The 24119-nt window shown below is 33.1% G+C and overlaps 1 protein-coding gene across 4 annotated transcripts in view; it reads right to left on the minus strand.

Moving 5' to 3' along the window:
• The window catches only part of CTNNA3 (catenin alpha 3), a 1458437-nt gene that overhangs the window by 575022 nt on the left and 859296 nt on the right, over window positions 1-24119 (minus strand). For all 4 annotated transcript variants that reach the window (XM_081075326.1, XM_081075327.1, XM_081075328.1 and 1 more), the window contains exon 10: window positions 11409-11501. In XM_081075326.1, the coding sequence (XP_080931452.1) occupies window positions 11409-11501 (93 nt within the window). The remainder of the gene's footprint in view (window positions 1-11408; window positions 11502-24119) is intronic.

The raw sequence follows: 24119 nt of genomic DNA on the forward strand, positions 1-24119 counted from the left end.
ATACAAACCTTAACTGCCCAATGCTTCCTTGGGTCTCACATCTTACGGTACCCTCTCAAGCAAATCTGCAAAATAAACTTTGGACATTTTCTCCTGTTTGTCTCTTTGAAATTTGATTATTATCCCAGCTAGCAGAACTTACAAGGTGGGAGAAAAGTTATTTTTTTCTGCACCTTCACACTACTACGTACCCTGCACAGAAGGTGTGTACATGTTTAGAAGGTGTGTATATGTTCAGAAGCAGATTCAGGACTTTAATGTAGTTTTCAGAGCTGGAATTAATTTTTTTTAAAGGTATGTTTATTTTGTGAGGGATTAAACTCATTCTGTCTTCTAGTAGACGAAGAGAGGAATTTTATTGTGGTATAAGTACAATGATTTTATTTATAAAAGAGGCATTGAATTTATTTTTAAAAATATAAATTATGCAATGCCATACTAATATCTCACTGCTTACTAGAAACAGCATTTTGACTCTTAATAAATCCCTCAACCTAGCTCACTCTCTTAAGGATCAATGATGATCAGGTTTCCACACATGGCTTTTTATATTGAGCACATGTGATAATGGCATGTCTGCTCAAAGTGTTTCAAATTCTCCTTGTCCTATTCTCCCTGGGAGACAGAAAATAACACCATATTTTATTTTATGAAGTATTGCCAGCAAAGGCAGCTTTAGGACATGAACTATAAAATTTTAAAATATATATTTGTTGATATATATATATATATATATATATATATATATATATACATATATATATATTTTAATATTTATTGTTAAGTCTATTCAGCTGCTCTTTTGAAACTGAGTTTCCCAAACCATTGTTCTATCTAGTTTATATTTCAGGAAACTGGGGGTCATCTGCCTGTCCCCAAATTCTGTGAATATGGAATTGGAACTCTCTTTTCTTGAAGAGAATGCAGAAAACCTCTCTGGATCTAAATGAAGATGTAGTAATCAGTGTCATTGTCAGGTATCACACATAAAATTAGAGCTCGGCGTCTTTCATTTATATGTCTTTAATTTGGAATCTTGGTCACAGTACGAGCAAGAGAATAATTGCTTCGATTTATAAAATGTGCTTTGGTCAGTGAGGTTATTTTGACAGAGTACGAACGTTTTTAGGGCATATGGTCACAGATAATTCTCATTTAATCAATCCTCAAGGCAAAGTTCTTGGGAGAAACAGTCACAGATAGTCTTCATTAAATACCCTGGTATTAATAGATATTTCATTTAAGACTCACATTTAAAATAATATTTAAAAATATTGTGACTGCCCAAATATCTTTCAGCACTAACATTCTGGATTGCACAGTAGTATCTAAATTCTAAAGCTGTTTTTTTGCTTTTTTTTTTTTTTAATCTATGCATTTAAGATTCATTTAAGCATTAATCACCTGCAAATCCAGGCTCTCTTATTTACTAGTTATCAAAAATCTACAATTGGTCCTATTAACATGTAGCTTCATGAACCTGAGCTCACTAAATAAAATACATACTTTAGAGAACACTACTGGAATTGCTCAAAAACTTAATGTACTACATAGACTCTAAAGATGGACAGCAACATTGAAAAATTAACTGGAAGTAAAAAGTATAGGAGGACTATATTCAAAGTTTGCAAAGTGGGGATTCTCAATGTTTTTTCTTTTCCACAGTGTGCTTCCTTTTCAATGCCTAGGGGAAAACATATCTAGAAATATATCTTCTGGTCCTGCTTTCCCATAATGCCACCTGAACCTGTTGCGCTAAGATCATTGCTGACTTCCTAGTTTCCAGCTTCACCAGACACTGTCAGCCCTTCTTCCACTGGACCTTTCTGGAGCTCCTGAGAATGCTGTCCGCCATGCTCACATGCTCCACTTGTGAGGTTTCCACAAGACACACTTTCCTGAATTTCCTTTTACTTTGATGATTATTCCCCCCCCCCCCCAGGTTCTTTTCCTTCTTTCCTAGATGTGCTTTTTAAGGTTCTGCTTTTGATGTTTTTATTTTCTCACGCTCTTTAGCAATCTTGTTCTATACCTATGGTTCCAACCATCACCTCTACATGAATGGCTACCATATGTAGCTGTGATATCTCAAGTTCTTGTACATGCTATTTGCTAAAATCTCAACCTTAAGTTGAGAATATGTTAAATATATTAATTTCGATCCTAAAGTGACTCATCTTTTATTTTATTTCTAATTTCTCCTAATAGAACCACTATCCTCCCAGATCCCAGGCTAAAACTTTCAAATGTGTCTATCCTCTTTTGCATTCATCATGTCCATCATTTAATTTGTTTTCAATTTCTGTTCAGTTTATATAGTCCATTTATAATTTGTCCCATCTATATTTTTTTATTCCTATGTCCCTTATTCAAATTCTGAATTATCATATAGTATTAAATAATCTCTTCACAGGTCCTGCCTATCCCTTTTTTCATTCAGGTGACACAAAGTTCCCAGATTAGTTCCCAGGAAGCACAGCTGTAACGATGTCACTTTCCTACTTTAAACTAGTCATAGTGACTTGCCATCCTCCACTGAATATCAAATCTAAGTTCCTTTGCTTGTCAGTAACGGCTACAGCCTATGTTTCATTTGTGTATCGAACCTCTCCCTTTTCCATAGCTATGCCATCCCACTTGTCCTCAAATGGGCAGACTCTCCTAGGAGGCACTTGGAAATATGTGGAGGCATTTTTGGTTATCACAAAGGCTGGGCTTGGGGAGGTCGTGTATATAGTGCCCTAGATTCTGAGTCTGCTGGCATCTAGAGCCCCACCACTCTAACTATCCCGCACAATGAAGAATTGTTCCATCGAAAATGCTAGGCACTCCCCTGTTAAGAAACAATGTGGATTAGGCAGATTTAATTACTTTTTTTCCCAATTTCTGTTATACCTTTTTTCACCTTTTCTGCCTAGAAAGCCCTTTTCATATTTTCCCAAATACCCTTTGCTTATCTTTTATGGCCAATAGAAAATGTCACTTTTCTGGGAACCCTCCCTGAATCCCCTGACATGAATCTCTCTCTAACTCCCATGGCGTTTCAACCTATTACTCTCTAACACCACTTCGTTTCTACCTGGATAATAGTACATTTTCCTCTCTCATTGGAAACTTAATGTGAGCAAAAGTGCATCTTTGTTTTTTTCTATGACTAGAACATCTGTGTCAAAGTTGGCACAGATCCCATATGCTAATATGCTAAATATTATGGCATACACCATAAGCATAAATGAGGAAGGCTCAGACATAGACTCTCTGGTTTTTAATTAATTCTGAAATTCTTGCCTTAGCCTGCATGTTAAATCATATTTAGTCCTGTCTACTTACTTTTAAGTCATCATCTAATGTTTGGCTCCACACCCCACAAAAATTTAATGGCTCTGACTTCTTTTCCACAACTTATATTTCTTCTTCCAGGACACATCACCTTATATTTTCTTAGATAGAGCCCCATCCTAGTTAAACCCATAACTTACTCATCAGAACTGCGCCTGTCGGTTCCCCATGAATCCTTACTCCCTACCATTGGCTCACCCTAGCTTCATGGATGCTCCCAGTAGGTGCTCAGCTAATATTTGTTGAATGAAATTATCCTTGGAGTGAATGAAAGGGAGTTGCTAACTGTGTAATTGGGACAGACTATAGAATAATGATAGTACAATAACACAGAGCTTAATTTCCAGGCTTGGATAGCAACTGTGTTCATAGCTGCACTCAAAGACTGCCCCCCCACATAAATATCATGACACCATGGGGAAGACTGATCCTAGACTTCTTTCTAGTCTTAAGTCACCCTAGATAGTCTCAAGGTCCAACCCGTCAATCATAATCAGTTTAAAAAAATGATCACCTCATTTTTGTCTCTTTACAGTTTTACATGACTCTTGATATCCAAAAATCTTAGAGTATTTTTTTTTTTTGCCATACTCTGAAGAGAAAATAAATAAATTAGGTATAATTGTAAAAGTCCTGTTACAACTCTCATAGGTACACTTGGAGATTTTTAAAGAATATGATTATTTCAAACTGATCATTTGATTTCTATATTGTTTAACTGCAAATAAAGCATCCATCAGTGTGTTCTACAGAAGATGAAAGAAAGCGTACCTGCTTCCCTAGAGCATGATGCTTAGAAAATTAAGTGCTTCCAAGTCATAGATACAACAGTTTTTGAATCACAAAAATAAACAAAAAACACATACAAATCAGGACATGTTTTTCCACTTGAAAGAGATAACCCAATGCCCTCAACTGAAGCGTGCACTAAATACGGTAACACATCATAATTTAATCAGAAGAGCTGCTGTTATAACAAAACAATCCTGTCCATGCAGTGAGAGATAATGTCAGTCACTTTATATGACTTGTACTTCAAGCAGACAAAGTGGCATATTGAGACTTTACATCACTTGGTAAGAAATTGAGAGTTTCTACACCTCCCAAAAATGAAGAAGAATGAGGAATAGTGCTGACTTTTAGCTAAATCATGATTGCAGCTTTCAAATATAATCATTCACTCCATAAATATGTAACGAGTGTCTACTATTCCTAGAATACATCAGTTGACCAAAAAATCCTCATTGAGGTTATATTTTTCTATATTTAAATCTAAATACAGGTAATCTCCAGAACACAGTGAACAGCCTCCCCCAGGCACTTTTTTTTTTTGTTTTGTTTTGTTTTGTTTTGGGTTTCCCAAACTTTCCAAGCGTCTATGTCTAGGGTAACCTTGACTTTCCTCCCTATTTTTTTCTTTTAAATTAAAGTTTATTGGGTTGACAATGGTTAGTAAAGTTACATAGGTTTCAGGAATACAATTCTGTAATACATCATCTATAAAATCATATTGTGTGTTCACTATCCAGAGTCAGTTCTCCTTCCATCACTATGTATTTGATCCCTTTTACCTTCATCTACATCCAATATACAACCCTTTTAGGAAATACAGATTTCCAATAAGCAACTTACAAAAATATATTCCCAAACACATCATTGAAAATAAACTAGATGCCTCTGGAAGATGTTTTAGCTCTGTCAGGCCATTGGATACCATTTGATGAGAGGGATAAAACATAAGAAGATATAACAAAGCTGTGGTAGATATTGATTTAAATGTACCAGTGCTTAGAAAACTTGAATCGACTTTGGAAAATGTAAGCACTTGTGACTCTGTTTAACTGAATGTTAGTATATTCACCAGGGAAAAAATATCCTAGGTTTCATCATGATTTTTATCAACTAAAAATCATATTTATAGAAAGAACATTTAAGACTATCTAATACCTCTCCCATCCGATAATGAAATTATCTTTCTAACATCTTTTACAAAGCACAGCCTATTTGACTTTTGTTTAAACATGTCTAGTGATGAAGAAGTAGTTCACTATGGCTTAAAACAATTCATTCTTTTCCTGCCTAGCCCTTAACTATGTGGCCTGAATCCAGTATTGTATTCTAGATATGGTAATTCCATGCCAACTACATAGGGAATCCCCCCTATTTCACAAGCTAAGCATCATAATCATTTTAAAGCTGTAATATGGTCCCCATGTCATGCTACCGATTTATATAGTTGAGTCACCTAAATTAGTACTTTTAATTTTCTGGATTTTTCAGGCCACAAATAGTTTTCAAAGGAGGAGGTAGAGGAAAAAGGAAAGTAAATGAGATAGGTTTGGGAAATCTTTATTTCGTCAAGTAAAGAAATAACAATATGAAAAGTTATTATCTACTTTTATCATTATTTCATAAATCAAATGTTTTAGATATCAAACGGAAAGCACCTGGATTTCTAACAAAAATTTAAATAAATTTTATTTTATGAAAAAAAAAGCTGACTACACTGACCTAATTTTACTATAGACTATTAAAATGCTCTCATGGACCAGTGTTTGGAATTCATTTAACTAGACAACAAATGTCCCTCTGAACTCCGGATGCCCCAGGTGTTTTGATAAGCAATGATTTTCTTATTTACTAGTGCAGTAGATTTTATTTAACCTAAGGCCCTGACTTTATATTTACACTTATTAAATAACAGCTTATGCGTTTTCAAACATTAGTCCAAATCATAAACATATTTTAGAACCTTGAATCCAATCTGTCTCATTTTGTGCCATATGCAAATGGTTACTTCTAAAATATCCTTCCAAGTCACTATTAAAACGCAACAAAAATGAATCCCTATAGATAGCTTTATCCTTCTATTAGAGTACTCCCGCAATGCTACCATCAGACCACATTTCTCTCCTTTACATAAAAGACAAGCTCATTAGAGGATCTCAGAATTGGATGTTAAAAGGGTTGTAGGCCAATTTCTCACCCAAGCAGTTCCCTCTGTACAAGAACTTGGTCTAATCATCACCCTCCTTATGTTTAAGAGACTGTGGTGTTGAGAAAGTCCAAATCCTTATTTCTCAACAAAGTCGCCTTTCTTTCAAGATATCTCTGTTAGAAAATTAATTCTATATTGAGATGAAACGTATCCTTTCAGTTTCTGTTCATAGGTTGTAGTTCTGCCCCTCAGGGCTCTTTAGAACAAAGTATTTCACATCATAGCCCTTTAAAGATTTGATGACAGTGACCATGTTTCTCCAAGTCTTACCTTTTTCTGGCTAAAAATTCCCTGTTGCTTTTATATTTTTTTCATATGACATAGTTTAAAATCATGTCACTATTTCAGATATTCTCTGCTAAATATGCTCCAAGTGACAAGTCTATTTTGAAATGTGACATCTATAAGGGGGCAAAGATATAGTTGTAGTCCATTAAACACAGTATGAACCAGGATGATCCAATTCACAGAAATCAAGGTGAATTCAATTGTATTTAACAAATAGAAATTAAGTGACGCCCTATCAGCTCCTCCTGACTTTGTGTTTCCTCAATCCTATTCACTCCAGAATCAATCTAGAATTTTAATTAATGAAGTACCTATTTCTGGTTAAAGTAAGAGTCCTAAAAGAAAAAAAAAAAATAGGATGTAAAAGTACTCCTCCTGTTCTTTGTCCTGCCACATTTCCTAAAAGTAACCACTACTAAAACGTTCATGAAGACCTTTTGAAAAGTTTTCTATGACTACATAAACATATGGCTCTACATTTTTGTTTTTGTTTGTTTGTTTTTAAAAAAATAAATGAAATCATATACATATTCATCTGAAATTTGTCTTTTTCACTTATCTTTGACATCTTCCATCCAAAACATACATTGAGCCAACTTACTACCAACAGACATTTATGCTGACTGTAGCTTTTGCCATTCAAATAAATCTGTATTAAAAACCTTGCTTACTCACTGTTGTGAGTGTACACATGTACATCTGTACCATAAATTGCTGGAAGTGAAATTAGTAGACCTAAATATATGTGCATATTTTATTTCAACACATATTGCAAAAGTGGAACTTACACACATGTACACAATCAGGGTGTACTGCAGACATACTAATTCTGAAATCCAGAATGTACCGTATAAAATGTGTACAGTTTTTAAAATAATTTTGAAATACAGAGAAGGTTGAAAATAAGTTTTAGAACGTATTCTTTGATGGAAAAAAAATGTTAAATCATATTAGTTTTTCTGACAGCTATACCATACTGTTGATTCACACTGAGATTACTATCAACTAAAACCTCTAAGCCTTTTGGAAGGTAAGTTTTTGCTAAGCGATATTTCTTCCATTTTCTATCTTTGCAGTTTGCTTTAGAATGCTCAGTATGTATGGTTTAATATTTATACCTATTATATTTAATCTGGATACTGAGATGTCCATATTCTAGAACATACAAATTTTTTATAACTGGATTATTTCAGCCAATATATTGGCCTATTATTTTTAACTAAAAATTTAAGAACATTAGTCCACCAGTACAGGACTCATCCCGGTTACCAACTACCCATCAATGAACCACTTTAAGGATTTTTTTTTCCCATCAGTTACAATTCAAACTAATTAGACTGTATGTATTTTACATTGTCAAAAAGAAGACACACCATGTTAGGAAAAGTATAAAGATGTTGCCAAAGCCTTGCTGCACTTCTATGAAACCCTATCATTCATTTATACGTATATTGGACAAAAATTTATTGCACATCCAATGTATGCTGCATTTCTGCTAGGTCAGTAGATATAAATAGTGGATAAGGATGACTAAATTATTGCTTTCATGAACTTTATGCTTGAGTGTGAAATATACAATAAAATAACAAAATAATATAAAATATAATTTCAGGTTGTGACTCTAAAAGACATAAATATGGTGACAAAATAGGATGTAACTGCAGGAGTGATTTAAGGAGATTGATCTCTGAGAAGATGATATCTGAGCTCAGTCTACACAAACGAAGAGCTGTCTATATGACCATATGGGGAAAACAGCACTGGGAAATCACTCACTAAGTGCAAACCCCTTCAGGTGAGAAGGAGCTTATTGTGTTTTGGAAATAGAAAGATCTAATGATCAGAAAGAAAAGATATGGGGGGAGCTGGAAGTTAGGCAGTAGGAAGCTCATACAAATCTGATTAAGCCATAAAAACTCTTTGCATTTTACTATAAAAAGCTAAGGAAAGCAATTGCTATGATAAACATCTTTACATTTTTACTTTGGCTTTCATATACTAAGTATATGAGAGAGTTATGAGTATAAACATGGACACCATATAGGTTGGTATTTCTGTAGTCCCGATAGAAATGATAGGGGTATAGGCTAAGATGTTGACAGACAACATGGAGAAAAGTATAGAGTCAAGATAAATATTTTTGGGTAGAAATGATAGGAGTTGTTAATGGATTAGATAGGAAAAACAGCCAGTAGATACCATTAGAACATGAGCTTCACAAGGGCAAGAATTTTTGTTTGTTGTTTCTTTTCTCTACTATTTCCCCCAGATAAATAAATAGTGCCTATCACATACTATATGTTCAATGAACATTTACTGAATAAATAAAGGAAAACCTCCAGGTTTGTTTTTTTTGTTTTTGTTTTTGTTCCCTCCCCCCCAGAGCAACTAGATGAATAGACATGCCATTAAGTAAAATTGGTAAGACTGAAGAATAAGCAGAATGAGGTGGGAATGGAGCAATTAGGAGCTCCATTTTGGCTCTTTAAGTTTTAGGTGTCTTCCAGATATCAAAATGGAAATGTCAAAGGGAAAACTAGATATTGAAGTCTGACCATTGGGTAAGAGGTCTAGCCTGGAGAGAAAAATTGGAAGCCATCAGCATGTAGCCATGCAACGTATTGTAATAACAAAAAATTAAGGAATTCCTGAAGGACATAAAAAAGGGATTTTATAATAGACATACATGAAACATGTTTATTAATGAAAAAATTCAATATTATAAAGGAATAATTATCCCCCCAAATAATCTAAAATTGAAAACATTTTAAAAATTTCAATGAACATTGTAACATATTTTCATGGCACTTGACAAGTTGATACTAAAGGTTACATGATAGAGGAAAATAAGAACAGCAATAATTTAAAGAAAAAAAAAGATGAGCCAATTTTCCTGGAAGATATTAATATTCAGTATAAAACTATAATTGAGACATTGCAATACTGTTGCAGGGATAAAGAAATAGACCAGTGGAATAAAATAGAGCCCAGAAATGTGTATATTTAAAATGTATTTCAATTTATCTATCTGTATTTACATTTGGAATAGTAGTAAAATATTACATACATATTATATGTATGTACTATATATGTGTAATGTATTATACAAAACATGTATGTATATATTATATGTGTATAAGTACATACATGTTAATACACATATATAAACCACTGGAAACATTTATAAAGTGTGTGTGTGTGAATGTGCAATAATGGTAGCATTTCACATTAATTGGGAAAGAATCAACTATTTAATACATGATTTTTGCCCAATGTTTAGTACTGTAAAAAATAATAATAATAAAATAAAATATATCCTTATCGCATGTTAGACACAAAAACAAATTTCAGATGAAATAAAGATCTACATGTTTCAATCCTTTTAAAAGAAAATACGGGGAACTATATAACATCTTTGTTGGAAGAGTTTCTTAACAAGGTATAAGCCAACAGATATGTGGCACAGGGTAGGTGCTCAATAAATATCTATTAAAGGAATAAAAGATGTACCATATATTTACATTAAAGTTCTTAAAATCCTCTATGATAAAATCTTATTTTAAAAGTTCAAAGAAAGCCATAGACAAAAGAAGATATTTTGAACAAAACCAAACAATATATTTAAAAAAAAAGAAAGAAAAAGAAAACCCAGCTAAAAATTTGCAAAAGGTTTAAGCAATTCACAGAATTAGAAAGCCAAATGGATAGTAAACATTTGGAAAAAAATTTAAAAGTTATTTTTAATCAGAAAGTTATAAAGTAAAGCCAATGAGATTCATTTGACACTGCTCAGATTCAAAAAGACATTTCTAAAAATGACAGCATCAAGTGCTGTCCACAATGTGGAGAAATGAGAACTCTCATAGACTGCTTAGGAAAGTATAAGTGATTCAACGACTTTAGAGGCCTCACTGCAGTGATCCTCCTGTAGGATCTCATGGAACACTGCCATCAGTGGTAAGATCTCAGTTGCAGATCCTCCAGACTACTTCTCTAGCCAGTGCTTACTTGCTTATTAACATCAACTCCAAAGAAGCAATCTCACTGTTTCCTCAGTATTCTTAGTGATGAAATTGTCGGCAAGGAAAAATCAAGAATTTAACACACACATCACTTTCAGTAAAATGAGAATCTCGACAGATGTCCAAAAACTTGAAGTCTCTAATCATTCTCATACTTCACATCCTTACAACCTTTGTGGTCTTTATTAGGAAGTAATTATTTCTTGCTTATTCTAAGACAAGGTCATTAAGAGTGCCCTTATGTGTATTCTGACTCATGGATTCACGACTACTAGTCATCTAGAAAATATTCCCTAAAAATGTGTTGCTGTTCAAATTTCAAAAAACAAACAAAGGAACAAAACAAACAACAAAAAACTCCTAAATTGCAGACAAGAAAACATGTCTTGCTTTTTTTCAAACCCATGCCTTCTTTTGATAAAAGGAGAAAAAAAGGTCCTTCTTTTCATTCTATCTGAGATTTCAAAATAAATAATGACTAAAAATAAATCAAATCTGTTGGACACAAAGCACTGCTTTGATTTTAAACCATACCTTTCTTTCACAAGATTTTGATATAGACCCTTAGGGAATGTTCCAAGAACCAGGTACTAAGTAAAGAACTAGGTGCTTAGTAAAGAATAAACCATGACAGTAGGACAAGTCATCGTCTATGTTTAAAATAAATATTTTAATATCTTTCCATGTGCATGAATTCTGAAGCATTATATATAATTCTTATAGCTAGTTTTGTAGAAGAGACAATAAGTTAGTTATCATACCTGTGGACACAAGGTTTCCAAGTGATTGGCTGCAATTTTGACAATTTTAATCCCGTCTTCATTTGTTGACATGGAACAAGCAAGATTTGCCACCTTAAAATCCAAAATAATGAAAATGATTTCAGATTATCAAGGAAATGCAGAAATATTTGTTAACCTAGACAAGTAAGGTCACACATTGAAAATCTCAGTGACAAATTCAGCATTCGCATAAATGTCACCGGTATTTATTTTATGAATGTATTCAGAGAATTTATTAAAACAAATAACAACAAAGGGCCCTACAAAATTGTTTAAAACAAAAGGAAAGACTGGTGAGTGAATCAGTAAACTCCATACAGTCTCTGGGTATCAACATCTAATCCATAATAGCATGCTAACTATTATGGTTTCCTATGGGACTGAAAAAATTGGATCTATGGACTGAATGCTAATAGGTTCTTGGAATCTCATGCCATTGTGGTTTATTTTAAGCTTATAATTCTTTATTATTTCCCAAAGGTTTATTATGTCTACATAAGTTGCATTAATAGTGACTGTATCTTTATTCATACTTTACTCAGCATCAAATACACTACAAGCTGTACAAAACCAAGATTATTAAATTCTTCTTCCTGTTCCTGATTTTCTACTACTACTTCATGGATACGCTTTGATATTCCAGTAGTCTATTAGATTCAAGCATTAGTGACACTCAAATTCCTTTATATATTATTTCTTTTGAAACTTACACTCTTTTCCAGGGAAATGGATGCTCTTTTAAATAATTACTATTATGTCTAATACCTAAGTCCAATGTTTACAAATACTTTCTTTATACCATGAAAGAGCCATGAGAAAGAGCATTGGATTCTTTTCCTTTCCTTTGACCTTCACTGTTATTCAGCATTTCTCTTGCTACATAGCAGGTGACTGTTTGTGTACAGAGGTAGTGTTTCCCCTGATCTACAGATATATATAATTGTCCTCATCACTGCAAAGAGTTTTCTTTTCTAACAATCATTTTTTACCATACTTAATGCCTCTGTTAATTATTATATACTTTAATACATAGTTTTCCACTGCTAAAATCCAAAATACGTTCAGTTTCAGAAACCACAAATTAGCTGCATGAATTGCGAGCAAAGAACAAACATATCTTTGGATGACTATTAGAAGAATACCACAAAATGTAACTGAAATGGATTGATAGTCTTTATTTTTGTTTTTGTTTATAGAATTACTTTTAATATGTCAATAGTGAAACAACTCCTTGGTTTGCATTTACATATGATGAAATAACAGCCATACATGATTTAACTGTGGAAGTGTATTGTTCACTTTATTAATGTACACGGAAATGGCTTCCTTGAAAAGGTCTTTTGTTGGCTTGAAGGTCACAATGCCTCAATTTTCATATCTGACACATAATTAGCACATTTGTGAATTATTTGAAAAGGGCAGCGGTTTCTGTGTCCCTCTCCCCTACCCCTCAAGCCCCACTCACAGAAAGTGAAATTCAGCAGTCTAATTGCTTTAATATGCCCTATCATAATTTGCACTGCACTTGCAGAAAAATATCTCTCCATAAATTTGAGCACTATTTAAGTACAAATATAAAAATTATTGGTTTGTCATTTGGTCAAATCAGAATAATGCCAGTTAATCATAAATTTAAAAATTTTGAAAACAGTGCCATTTATAGACACTCTTTTGCTGTATTTATTCATTTATTTTTAATACATCTTCTTTCTCTTTGTCTCCCATTTAAAAATTAGCATTTTTGTTCTGAACATTTTTGGCTACCAGGTTTATTGCAAGCCAATTCAGTGACAAACATAACACGGAAATCATTCTAAACACCAAGTCCTGTTTATATTAGCAGATGTAAGCTTCACAAATTCTCAATTGAAAAGGCCACACAAATAAAAGTTTTCTACTCAAATTAATGATCTTATTAATACTCTTCTGTCTTCTTGTATTCAGACATACCTGAACTTCTCTTTACCAGAATTGTTCTATGTCAGATACTTTCTAGATAATCAAGCAGTACTACTTCCAGATTAAGGCATGTGGAGTTTTAGTGATACTACCAGTACATACAAACAAATTCAAATTTATAAGGTAGCTAGTATTCTGTGACAAAACAGAAAATGTTACATAATGAAAATAAAATCTCTTTACATTCATAATATGAGTGATTTGTAACATATTTTCCAAAGTCATATCAATGTGTCAATGAAAGCCAAATTTCCTCTAACAGTAATTATTCCTAAATTCCGTGGGGCACTTTTGGCAGTCAAGTATGTTCCCAAGTACTGCATGAAGGCTACTCCCTACTAGTAAAAGAAAGCAGCATAAAAAGAAAATATTTTGTAAAATAGTTTGAGATATTTGGACATCCTACATCTTTTGTGTGTCTAACTTTGACAATATTTTCAAATGTCTGTGTACTGCTTAATTATTCAAGAGATCCTTGTGGAAAGTTTCTGCCCACTAAGAGGAATTAAAGTATAGAAAGGTTTTGGAGATAAACAGATCTGGGTTTGCACCTAATTCCCACAATTAATAAGCTTTCTGACCATGGGCAAGATATTACTTCTCTAAGCCTGTTTTGTCACCTGTAAAATGGGTATGATAATACATACCTCACTGGGGTGCTTTGAGGATTAAATGAGATAGTGTGTGAAGATGGCCTGACACCTGGTAGTCCTGACCACGTATGAATTTCCTTTCAACTCATCTATCTCTCTACTAACTGGGGGTGAAAAAGAACATTCACTCTCTCAAGAGGTTTTATAGAATTACAACCTTAGAAGCCTAAAGAAATTTAACAAAATATCTAATCCGAGAGCCACACACTCAAATGTTTCCAGGACTCATGCAGAGAATACAAACATAGAGTCTAAATGTAATTCGGTGCTTGGGGTGGGGTGTTAGGTCTTAAGGTAAACTTAAGTATGTGTGCACTTCCTAAAGGTATTAGAAGTCATTAAAACAAGATGAAATAAAAGGAAAATCTTACTGCCTTGATCAAATTAACAGTCTGTTGGCTTACTTTATTTAGTTCCTACTCTTTATTTATTTAATATATATATTAAATAATATAATATATAATATATATAACAATATTTTATATATATATATATAAATATGCATATATATATATATATATATATATATATATCATTACAAGTGTGTGTGTAATTTTTGAGAAAGGAGCCAAAAACATACAATGAAGAAAAGAAAGCCTCTTCAATAAATGGTGCTGAGCCAGACAGGATTGGAACAAAATATTCAATGTTATGAAAAGCACAGACCTATAACTAAGGGTACTCTACCCAACAAGGTTATCATTTTTAAAGTTGAAGTGCAGTTAAAAAGCTTTGCAGATAAGAAAAACCTAAAGGAGCTCATTGCCACCAAACTGGTATTACAAGGAATGTTAGAGTGATTTCTATAAGATGGAAAAATATTCAAAATTATGAATAATAAAATGGCAATATCTATATATCTATCAACAATTATGTTCAATGTAAATGGATTAGATGCTCCAATCAAAAGGAATAGGAGGACTGAATAGATAAAAGAACAAAACTCTTACATATGCTGCCTACAAGAGACTGACTTGAAATCAAAAGACATATAGATGGAAAGTAAAGGGACGGAAAAAATTATTTCATGAAAATGGAAAAAAAAAAATCTGGGGTAACAATACTTATACGAGACAAAATATACTTTAAAACAAAGGCTATAACAAGAGACAAAGAAGGACCCAGTAATCCCACTTCTGAGTATTTATCCAAAGAAACCCAAAATGCTACTTTGAGGGAATATGTGTATCCATATGTTCATTACAGCATTGTGTACAATGGCCAAGAGGTGGAGCCAGCCTGGATGTGTGTTGGTGGGTGAGTGGGTAAAAAAGAGGTGGTACATACATATGCACAGTGGAATATTGCTTAGCCATGGAAGGGAATGGGTTCTTGCCATCTGCACTGGCATGGATGGACCTGAAAGATATGGTGCTGAGTGGAGTGTCAGACAGAGAAAGACAGATGCAATGTGACTTCATTTATATATGCAAGTTAAAGAACAAAACAAACAAACAAAAACAGAAACAAACTCATAGATACAGAAAATATTTTGATGGGTGCCAGATGAAAGGGGCATTGGGTGTGTGGGTGAGAAAAAAGGGGAAGGAATTAAGAAGTACATATTGGTTGTTAAGTATTTATAGGTATGTAGGGTATAGCATAAGGAATATAGTCAATAATGTAGTAACTATGATGTCAGATGGGTACTAAATCGGTTGAGGTAATAGGTGGGAGGAGATTGGGGGGCAGGGAGTAAAAGGTGAAGGGTATAAGAAGTATAATTGGTAATTACAAAGTAGTCATGAGGATGTAAAGCATAGGGGATATTGTCAATGATATGGTAATAACTATGTATAGTGCCAGGTGCGTGCTATTCTAGTCAGGGGGATCATTTCTTAAATTATATAAATGTCTAACTACTATGCTACACACCCAAAATTAATATAAAATAATATTGAACGTCAATTGTAATTTAAAAATTAAAAAAGGGGGGAAAAGCGAAAGGGAATAAGGGGTCCAAATGTCCAGCTACAAAACAAATAAGTCATGGGGATGTAATGTACAAAATGGAGAATATAGTCAATAATATTGGGACAGCATAGTGCAGTGTGAGATTGCTGAACTTATCATGGTGATCACTTCTTTAGGTTTATAAATGTTGAATGACTATGGTGTACCTCTGAAACTAATATAATATTGTATGAGTGTATTTTAGCTATATTTTTAATAAAATTATTAAAGATAAAAAATTTAAAAAAATAAATGGTGCTGGGAAAATTGAAAAGCCATGTGCAAAAGAATGAAACTAAACTGCTGTCTGTCACCATATACAAAATCAACTCAAAGCTTCAAAGACCTAAACATAAAACCTGAAATAATAAGTTGCATAAAAGAAAGCATAGGTAATAAACTTATGGACTTTGGGATTAGAGAGGATTTTATGAGTTTGGCCTCAAAGGCAAGGGAAGTAAAAGAATAAATAACTGAATGGGACTATATCAAACTAAAATGCTTCTGCACAGCAAAATAAACTGTTAATAAAATAAAGAGGCAAACAACCAAACGAGGGAAGATATTTGCAAACGCCTCCAATAAGGGGCTAATATCCAAAACATATAAAGAACTCACACAATGCAACATCATATGCACTTTCAAATTTAAACCTATACATCAAGGCCTGGATCAAATATCTCCTCCACAAATTCTTTTCAGATGTTCAGAATCAGAATTCATACCTCTACCTTATGTACTCCCACAATTATAGCCCAGACTTCATTCTTCCTAGACTCACTCAGGTATCTTTCAGATGGTGAGCTGTTGGAGGCTAACGCTAGAGATTTATTCTTTTTAAAAAAATATTTTTAATCAAGCAAAGTACCCAAAAAAGATTTAGTCCATAAATAAATAAAAACAATAATTTATCTTTGTCCACTTAGAAACTGAATTACCATGAATAGAAATGATTTTCTATTGTGTCTTAAACTAATATGTTCAATGAATTGTATTTCTTAGAGGCCTTATTCTAACTCCATTTATTCATTTAAGATGTGTTCTTCATCTGCTCCTTCCTCATTTAAAAAAAAAGTTCCTAATTATCTATAATATGAGCATAATGAAGGTAAGTATCACTACTTTAAGTTTTGGAGAAAGAATATTTGAGAAAAGAAAGCCTTGGGCCATCAGATTTAATTGTCCAGAGTTGATTTCAGTTGGACTGAACCTGTTTACTGGGAACATCAAAATCTGACATATTTGTAGCAAAGATACAAATGAATACAGGAAAATTTTGAGTAAGGCTACATAAACAACATAGCTGAAATCAGTTCTTTATTTTTAATTTGGTATTTGAAAAAAAGATTTGGATTTCTTTCTAAGTTTGGAAGAGAACAAGAGGTCACAAAACTTTGTGAAGAGGCAAGAAAAACGAAAAAAGAGGCATTTGCCCTTTGTACATGTTAGTAAATAGCAAAAGTATAAGTCACTGGCCAAATCACTGATAAAAGGAACACCAGAAGTTCTTCAGGTTGATAGGAGATACCCAGAACACACGGAATTGGGCTGATATCTTGAGTTTGAGTTGCCATGGAGATATAAAAGAAGACATATCCAATAGCTAGTTAGGTGTGTGATTAGGAGGGGCTTACAGTTGATATTAATTAGGAAGTCACTAACTTAACAGTGGTAATTGGATATGACTGCATAGGGAGCAAATATTCTTAGGAAAGTACCTAAGACACCAATATTTATTAGGAAGACAGAAGAGGATAACTCTACGATGAGTCTTAGAAAAGGTGGCCAGAGATAGAGAAGGTAACTCACAATACTCTAATGTCGTAGAGGCTCAGAGAAAAGGAAATTTCAAGAAGGTAGTCTCAAAAATCAAGTACTGAGAGGTCAAGTAAGTAACCCCTGAAATTACCCATTGATTTAGCCACACAGAGGGCCATACTTAGAGCGCTTGTGGGGAGTGGTGATGGTCAGACTAGCCTCATGTGGAGTAAGGATTGTGTAAGTGGTGAAATAACCCTATGTGTCTTGTGACCCAAAGCAGAGAAGTAGAGGTGGCCTGCACAAGATTCACGCTCTTATTCTCATATCTATCCATTCCTTCTGATTTCACCTCTCAAATGTCTCTTGTATCATCTACTTTTCTTGCTCCGCATCCGAGTCAAATTGGTTGTCATTTTTATTTCTTTTTTTATTTTTGTGACAAGTCCTAGCTTTTATTCCCAATCACTATGCCTTCTCTACAATATATTTACCATACTACAACTAACAAATTTCTTTTACTATAAATTTGACTCCCCTATTGTTATCTCCCCATCCCCATATCATATCACCTTCCTTAAAAGGTCCTACATTGTCTGGTCCAAACTTATGCATAATTATTTTTCTTTCTTTGCTTCAGATGTCAACCTACTTTCAGATATCCATGCTTCCTTCTGTCACAGGACATTGGCACATGTTGTTTTCTTAGCCTGGAATGTTCTCCTTCTCTTTATTCACTGCCATCCTTATACCACTTAGACACGCTTAACTGATATCCATCATATCTCTGCTCAAGAATAATTCCTTGGAAAAGTTTTCACCACTACTGCTATCCCCTACCCACCCCTGAGACCCTCCTTCACCCAAGTTTTCCTTCAGAGCATGATTCTCAACTTGTAATTAAACATTCACTGAGGAGATTATTTGATCAGTGACCATTTCTTCTATTTATAAGGGCAGGAGTCTCACCTCTGTTTGCTCATCAATGGGTCTTCGGTTTCTTTACCTGATATATTATAGCAAAACAATAAATAATTCTTCAGTGAATGTATAAGTGCATAAATTAGTATGCTTAAGAATGTATCATCCCTAAAGAGAGAAAGAAAAATGGAGTGGAGACAGCAACAGAAATTCAGGACAAGAGAGAAAGAAGAAAAAAATTTCCCTTTGAAAAGCATTTGCAACATTCCACAAAGGCTTACAAAGCTGGACTTCAAAGAAAAGTATCACACTTTTCTTCTTGTCTGGTCATCATACTTAACAAAGCCTGGGGGGACAGCTTCTTTCAAGTTTTACTTTTACTTAAGATATTCCCCATTTAACTGAATAGCTCTCAATTTTGCTTTTAATGGATTTAATTTTAATCAAGTAAAATAACTTTTCAAAGGGCCCGAGTTGGCTGCCACATGCTGGTAAGAATGGCAGATGGAAAGAAGTGGGGTAGCTTCTATCAACAAACTCAAGAACTTTAGTGTTTCCTGAAGAACGTAATGTAATGCATTCTTTGTTTCCAGGAAAGCCTAGCTCAGAGGCCTGGGACTGAGTCTGAAAAGCACAGCAAGAGGCTGGTGATGGCTCAGATTTGGCTTCCAAGTAACCTCTGGCTAAGCAAGACAACTCTTCCATTTCTCCTGGTGAAAAAGTGCTGACCTGTTGCTCCTTGTAGGGACAAGAAATGACCATGAATTATGAGTTCTGTATAGTATTTAACTAATAGAATTGTGCTATAACAAGTGCATGACAAGGTGCAGGGAAAAAACTTCACCAAGAAACAAATACTGATTATGCACCTATTCTGTGGGCTGGGAACTGCCAGGAAAATCAAAGAGAGTGGAACCAAATCTCAAGAAACACACAATCTATTTAAGGGGACATAGGAGAGAGTCAGAGAATAAAACTAGTTTCTAAGTACAGTGGGAAGCTGGAGGTAGGTGACCCTCACAGAGGCAACTATACAGTAGTCAGGATGTTTCATGGAAACAATTTATTACCAAGGAACTTCATATTTTCTTGGACTTTGCATCTAAAGCTTCCTCCCAAATTTTATGAACTTTAAACTACACAATCCTTTCTCTGATATTAGTTTTGCTAATGTAATTGTTTGCTTCTGCCTTTGGTTATCCATCTAGAAGTTAAGGAGATCACTTGATTTCTAGGCCCCTGGTAGTTGAATAATTTTATTTAACTATTATGTAACTTGATAATGAAATTGTACGGGAATTAGATAGGGGATAGAGCTATCAGGCAATTTGGTTATTAATTTAAACATAAAATGTCTAAATAAAATATTAGCAAATTAAATTTAACCATGTAATAAAAGAATAATAACACAGCAAGACAATGTAGTTTATCCCAGAAATAAACTAAAAGCTCATGATTGGGACATTTAGTAATGAAATTTCTTGTTTTACTGTATTTCAACAGATGTTAGAAAAGCATTTGATAATAGTTTTATGCCTATTCTTATTAAAGCGAAGCAAGCTACGCAAAAAAGCAAAAGAAAACAAAACAAAATTAGTGAATGAGTAGAAGGAATTACTCTTAATCTGAAACAAGTCCAATTCCAGAAACTTAGAGCTTATATCCTGCTCAAAAGTCAAGATTAAGATAAGATTCCCACTATCACTGAGGTTAAGCAATATTTTACTCAAAGATCTAGTCAGTGTAAATGAACCTAAAAAATAAATATGATAGATAGATGATGTATTACAGAATTGTATATTTGAAACCTATGTAACTCTACTAACAATTGTTACCCCAATAAACTATACATACATATATATGCACATATATATATGCATATATATATATATATATATGTGCATATATATGATAGCTACAAATACTGTAAAGAAAGAGCAAGTATTTATATTCTCAGGTGACAAAATGTAAGATAATTATCTGAAAAGCTGTTATTACTACTGAGTATTAAGTAATATGGCTTAATATAAGATGAATAATATATACTACTTTCCTATACATCAACTAGCATTAAACTAAAAATTTTAGTGACACAATGTTGCTGTAATAATAGCCACTACAGTTATAAATTTCACAGTATAAATTTTGTAGTATAAATTTCATGTCTTTATTAAGAAATAGGTACAACTACATTTTATATATGCATATCTTTGTGTGTATATGTATTAAATTTTACTTAGTGACATAAGCAAATAACTGAATAAATGAGGAGATATCATATTCATGGATGGGAATACTCAATATTATAAAATAAAATGTCAACTTTTATTAAATCTGTCTATTAATTTAATAGATCTAAATTGAACATAGGTTAATTTTAATGTACATATGAAAGACTAGCAAAGATTACTCACAAAAAAGAAAAATGAAGAAGGAAGAGTATGAATGAGTAATTGAAACACAGAAATTTAGTGTTTTTCAGAGCAATGGGAAAAAAGTAAAGGTGATGACTCAACTGGAGACTACTTGGTGGGGAGTAGGGTGAGTTCAATGTATGTGAAAAGAATGACATATATGATTTCATAAACATTCTTAAATTTGAAAATAATGAAAACCGAAAAAGTCAAAATGTCAAAGATGGACAAAGCATTTGTTATATATAATAACCCCCAAAAGATTATTATCTAGAAAGTATAAATAGCTTCTAAACATCCATAAGGAAAAAAAGCCATTAAAAAATGGACAAAATATTTAAACAAATACTTCATATATGAAATACAATGAATGATAAACACATGAAAATATTCCCCCTACCTCTTGATCTGCTAATCAGGAAATGCAACTAAAACAAGATTTGCTTTTCATATTATAATAACTAAAATGCTTGATGTCATCCAGTATTGCTGAGAGTATGGAAAAGCAAGTGGAAGGTAAATGGCCAACTTCTCAGAGGGCAATTTAGCCTTATCTGTGAAAATTTAAAATTTGCAAAACTGTAGCAATTCAATTTAAAGCAGACTGTCCTCCAGAAATACTTTCATATGCGAACATATAGCCACTGTAACTTTATTTATAAAAGTGAAAAGGAATCTAAATATATATTAGTGGAGAATAAATTACATTATGTAACACTACGATTCTGTGAAAAAACTTTCTGCTGACATATAAAATATTTCAGATACATAATTTTAGCTAAAAATATTTCAGAATACATGTAATGTATGTTCCTATTGAAATATATGTATGTATATATAATTATGTATAAATGCAAAGTATAAAGTCTAAGGTGATAAACCCCAACTATTAACATGTACATGGGACAGGAAGTGGGATTACTATTACCATGAAGCATCCCATTTAAACCGTATGTTTCCATATTGACAAATTTTTTTCCAAGTTTCTTTTTTCACTATATAGTTATCTAATTTAAAGAAACAGTGGTTAATGAAATAGTTCTATATGTATTGACTTCGAAACATGCCAATGACAAGTAAAAACGAAAGTATAACATGATCATATTTACTAAAGATGTATGTGTCTGTATGCGCATGTGTGTATGAAAGTGTGATATCTAAAGTGCTATTCACCAAAATGGTAATTGTGTTTATCTCTGAGGAATAAGAGTCAAGATAATTTCAACTTTTCTTTTCCATACTTTTAAATATTTATAGTTTGAGTTATAATGAGAATGAATCATTTTTACAACCAGAGAAAAACAATAAAGTAACTTTCATTTTGAAGAGAATAAAAATCTTTCCATATGCATATTTGAACTTTTAATACCAGTCAGGAGTGTCATATTAATCACGATGCTGCAAAATCTGAGAATACAGAACCATTTAAAAATAGGGCTTCCAGAAAATACAGATATAGAATGATTAAATTCCACTAGGTAAGAAATAGTTTTTATTGCCTCATATGCTGCATATTTAAAATAATTCACAATAGGAGAACCAGGTATTGGTTTTACCTCGTTTATTTAATATAATGGCAAATATCAAATGAATCAAAGTACATTGCCAGTGATAAAAATCAGACCACATAAAAGTGACCTTAACAATGAATAAAAAGTCAATTTGTTTGAAATTTCAAAGGTATTCCATGCATGATGTGTGTGTGTGTGGGGGGGGGAGTATGTCTGTGTGTGTGTGTGTGTGTGTGTGTGTGTGTGTGAGTGTGTGTGTGTCTGTCTGTCTGTCTGTCCGTAGTAGGTACAAAGTGATGATTCTCATGATTAAGAGATTATAATATAGTTCCACATTTCTTTCTTTTTCTTATCTTACCCAGGCCCTCTAATTCTATTCAAATTTGTATCTGAACTTCTTGTTCTTTTCCAATGAGTCATTAAAGTGAAAATATTCATTTGTCTAAGTGGACATGTGTCAATGTTGTTCTAAAAAACAAGCATTAGTATGCTGTATCAGTATGTACCATCACAAAAGAAACAAATGAGATGGAAACACACAGACACACACAAACACATACCGAGGACATACACACAGATTTGGCTGCTAATAAGTGGTGCTTCTAATAAATGATCTGAAGTATGTGTTCTATAGCTCCAATTGAGGTCTGTAATGTATTCTGCTCTAAGAGTCCCATTTTATACACAACAATTCTCATCTTTATTTTGGATAACTGTATATGAATACATACATGCCACATTGATAAGCATAATAAATTATAATAGTAAATAACAAGACAGTTTCCTCAGAGTCCCTCTCTAAATGAAGCTATTATTCACCTCAAAATCACCATCCAAAGGACAAAAGTAGGTGCCGCCTGCCAAGTAAATGTGACATAATAAACAACATCAAATAAAATCTATTTAACTACCAAAGAGACAAAATACATCTAAACTATAAATTAAACACCAAGCATTGTTTCCTGAACTAGTGATATGCTTTGTCGTCTGCTGAGAGTCATGTATACATGTGAAAGATGCAGTTCTAATAAGTCCTTATTAACAGGATTACTGTGTAAAGGACATATGTCAAAAAATTCTATAACTGGCTGTCATTATCATTAAACTTCACATCAAATTTCAAAGCAATTTTATGACCAGTGACCTGACTTCTCAAGTGGCAGAAAGAGAACTGATTTTTCTAAAGACAGACAGAATGTGCCAAAGCCAATATAAAATTATCAGTTAGTTTAATTTTGAACCAACATTTTTGTAGACATCACATTATTCAATTGCTATTATAGAAACAGAAGTTGTCATATACTGCAAAGTTAATACAATCGTATTGTATAAACTTCTCAGATATGGATGAGACACAAGACCACCTGATTCCTTAACTCATAGAAACATCCACACCAAGATACATTTCCTACTTCCATAAAAGAAGGGGTCTCTTAGTAAAGTGACAGTTGACAATTAATTGTCTGACAGCTTTTATTTCGGAAGATATCAGAATAACAATCTGTGCAACTATGGTTTTTC

The sequence above is a fragment of the Rhinolophus hipposideros genome (assembly GCF_964194185.1).
Source record: "Rhinolophus hipposideros genome assembly, chromosome: 15".
NCBI lineage: Eukaryota > Metazoa > Chordata > Mammalia > Chiroptera > Rhinolophidae > Rhinolophus > Rhinolophus hipposideros.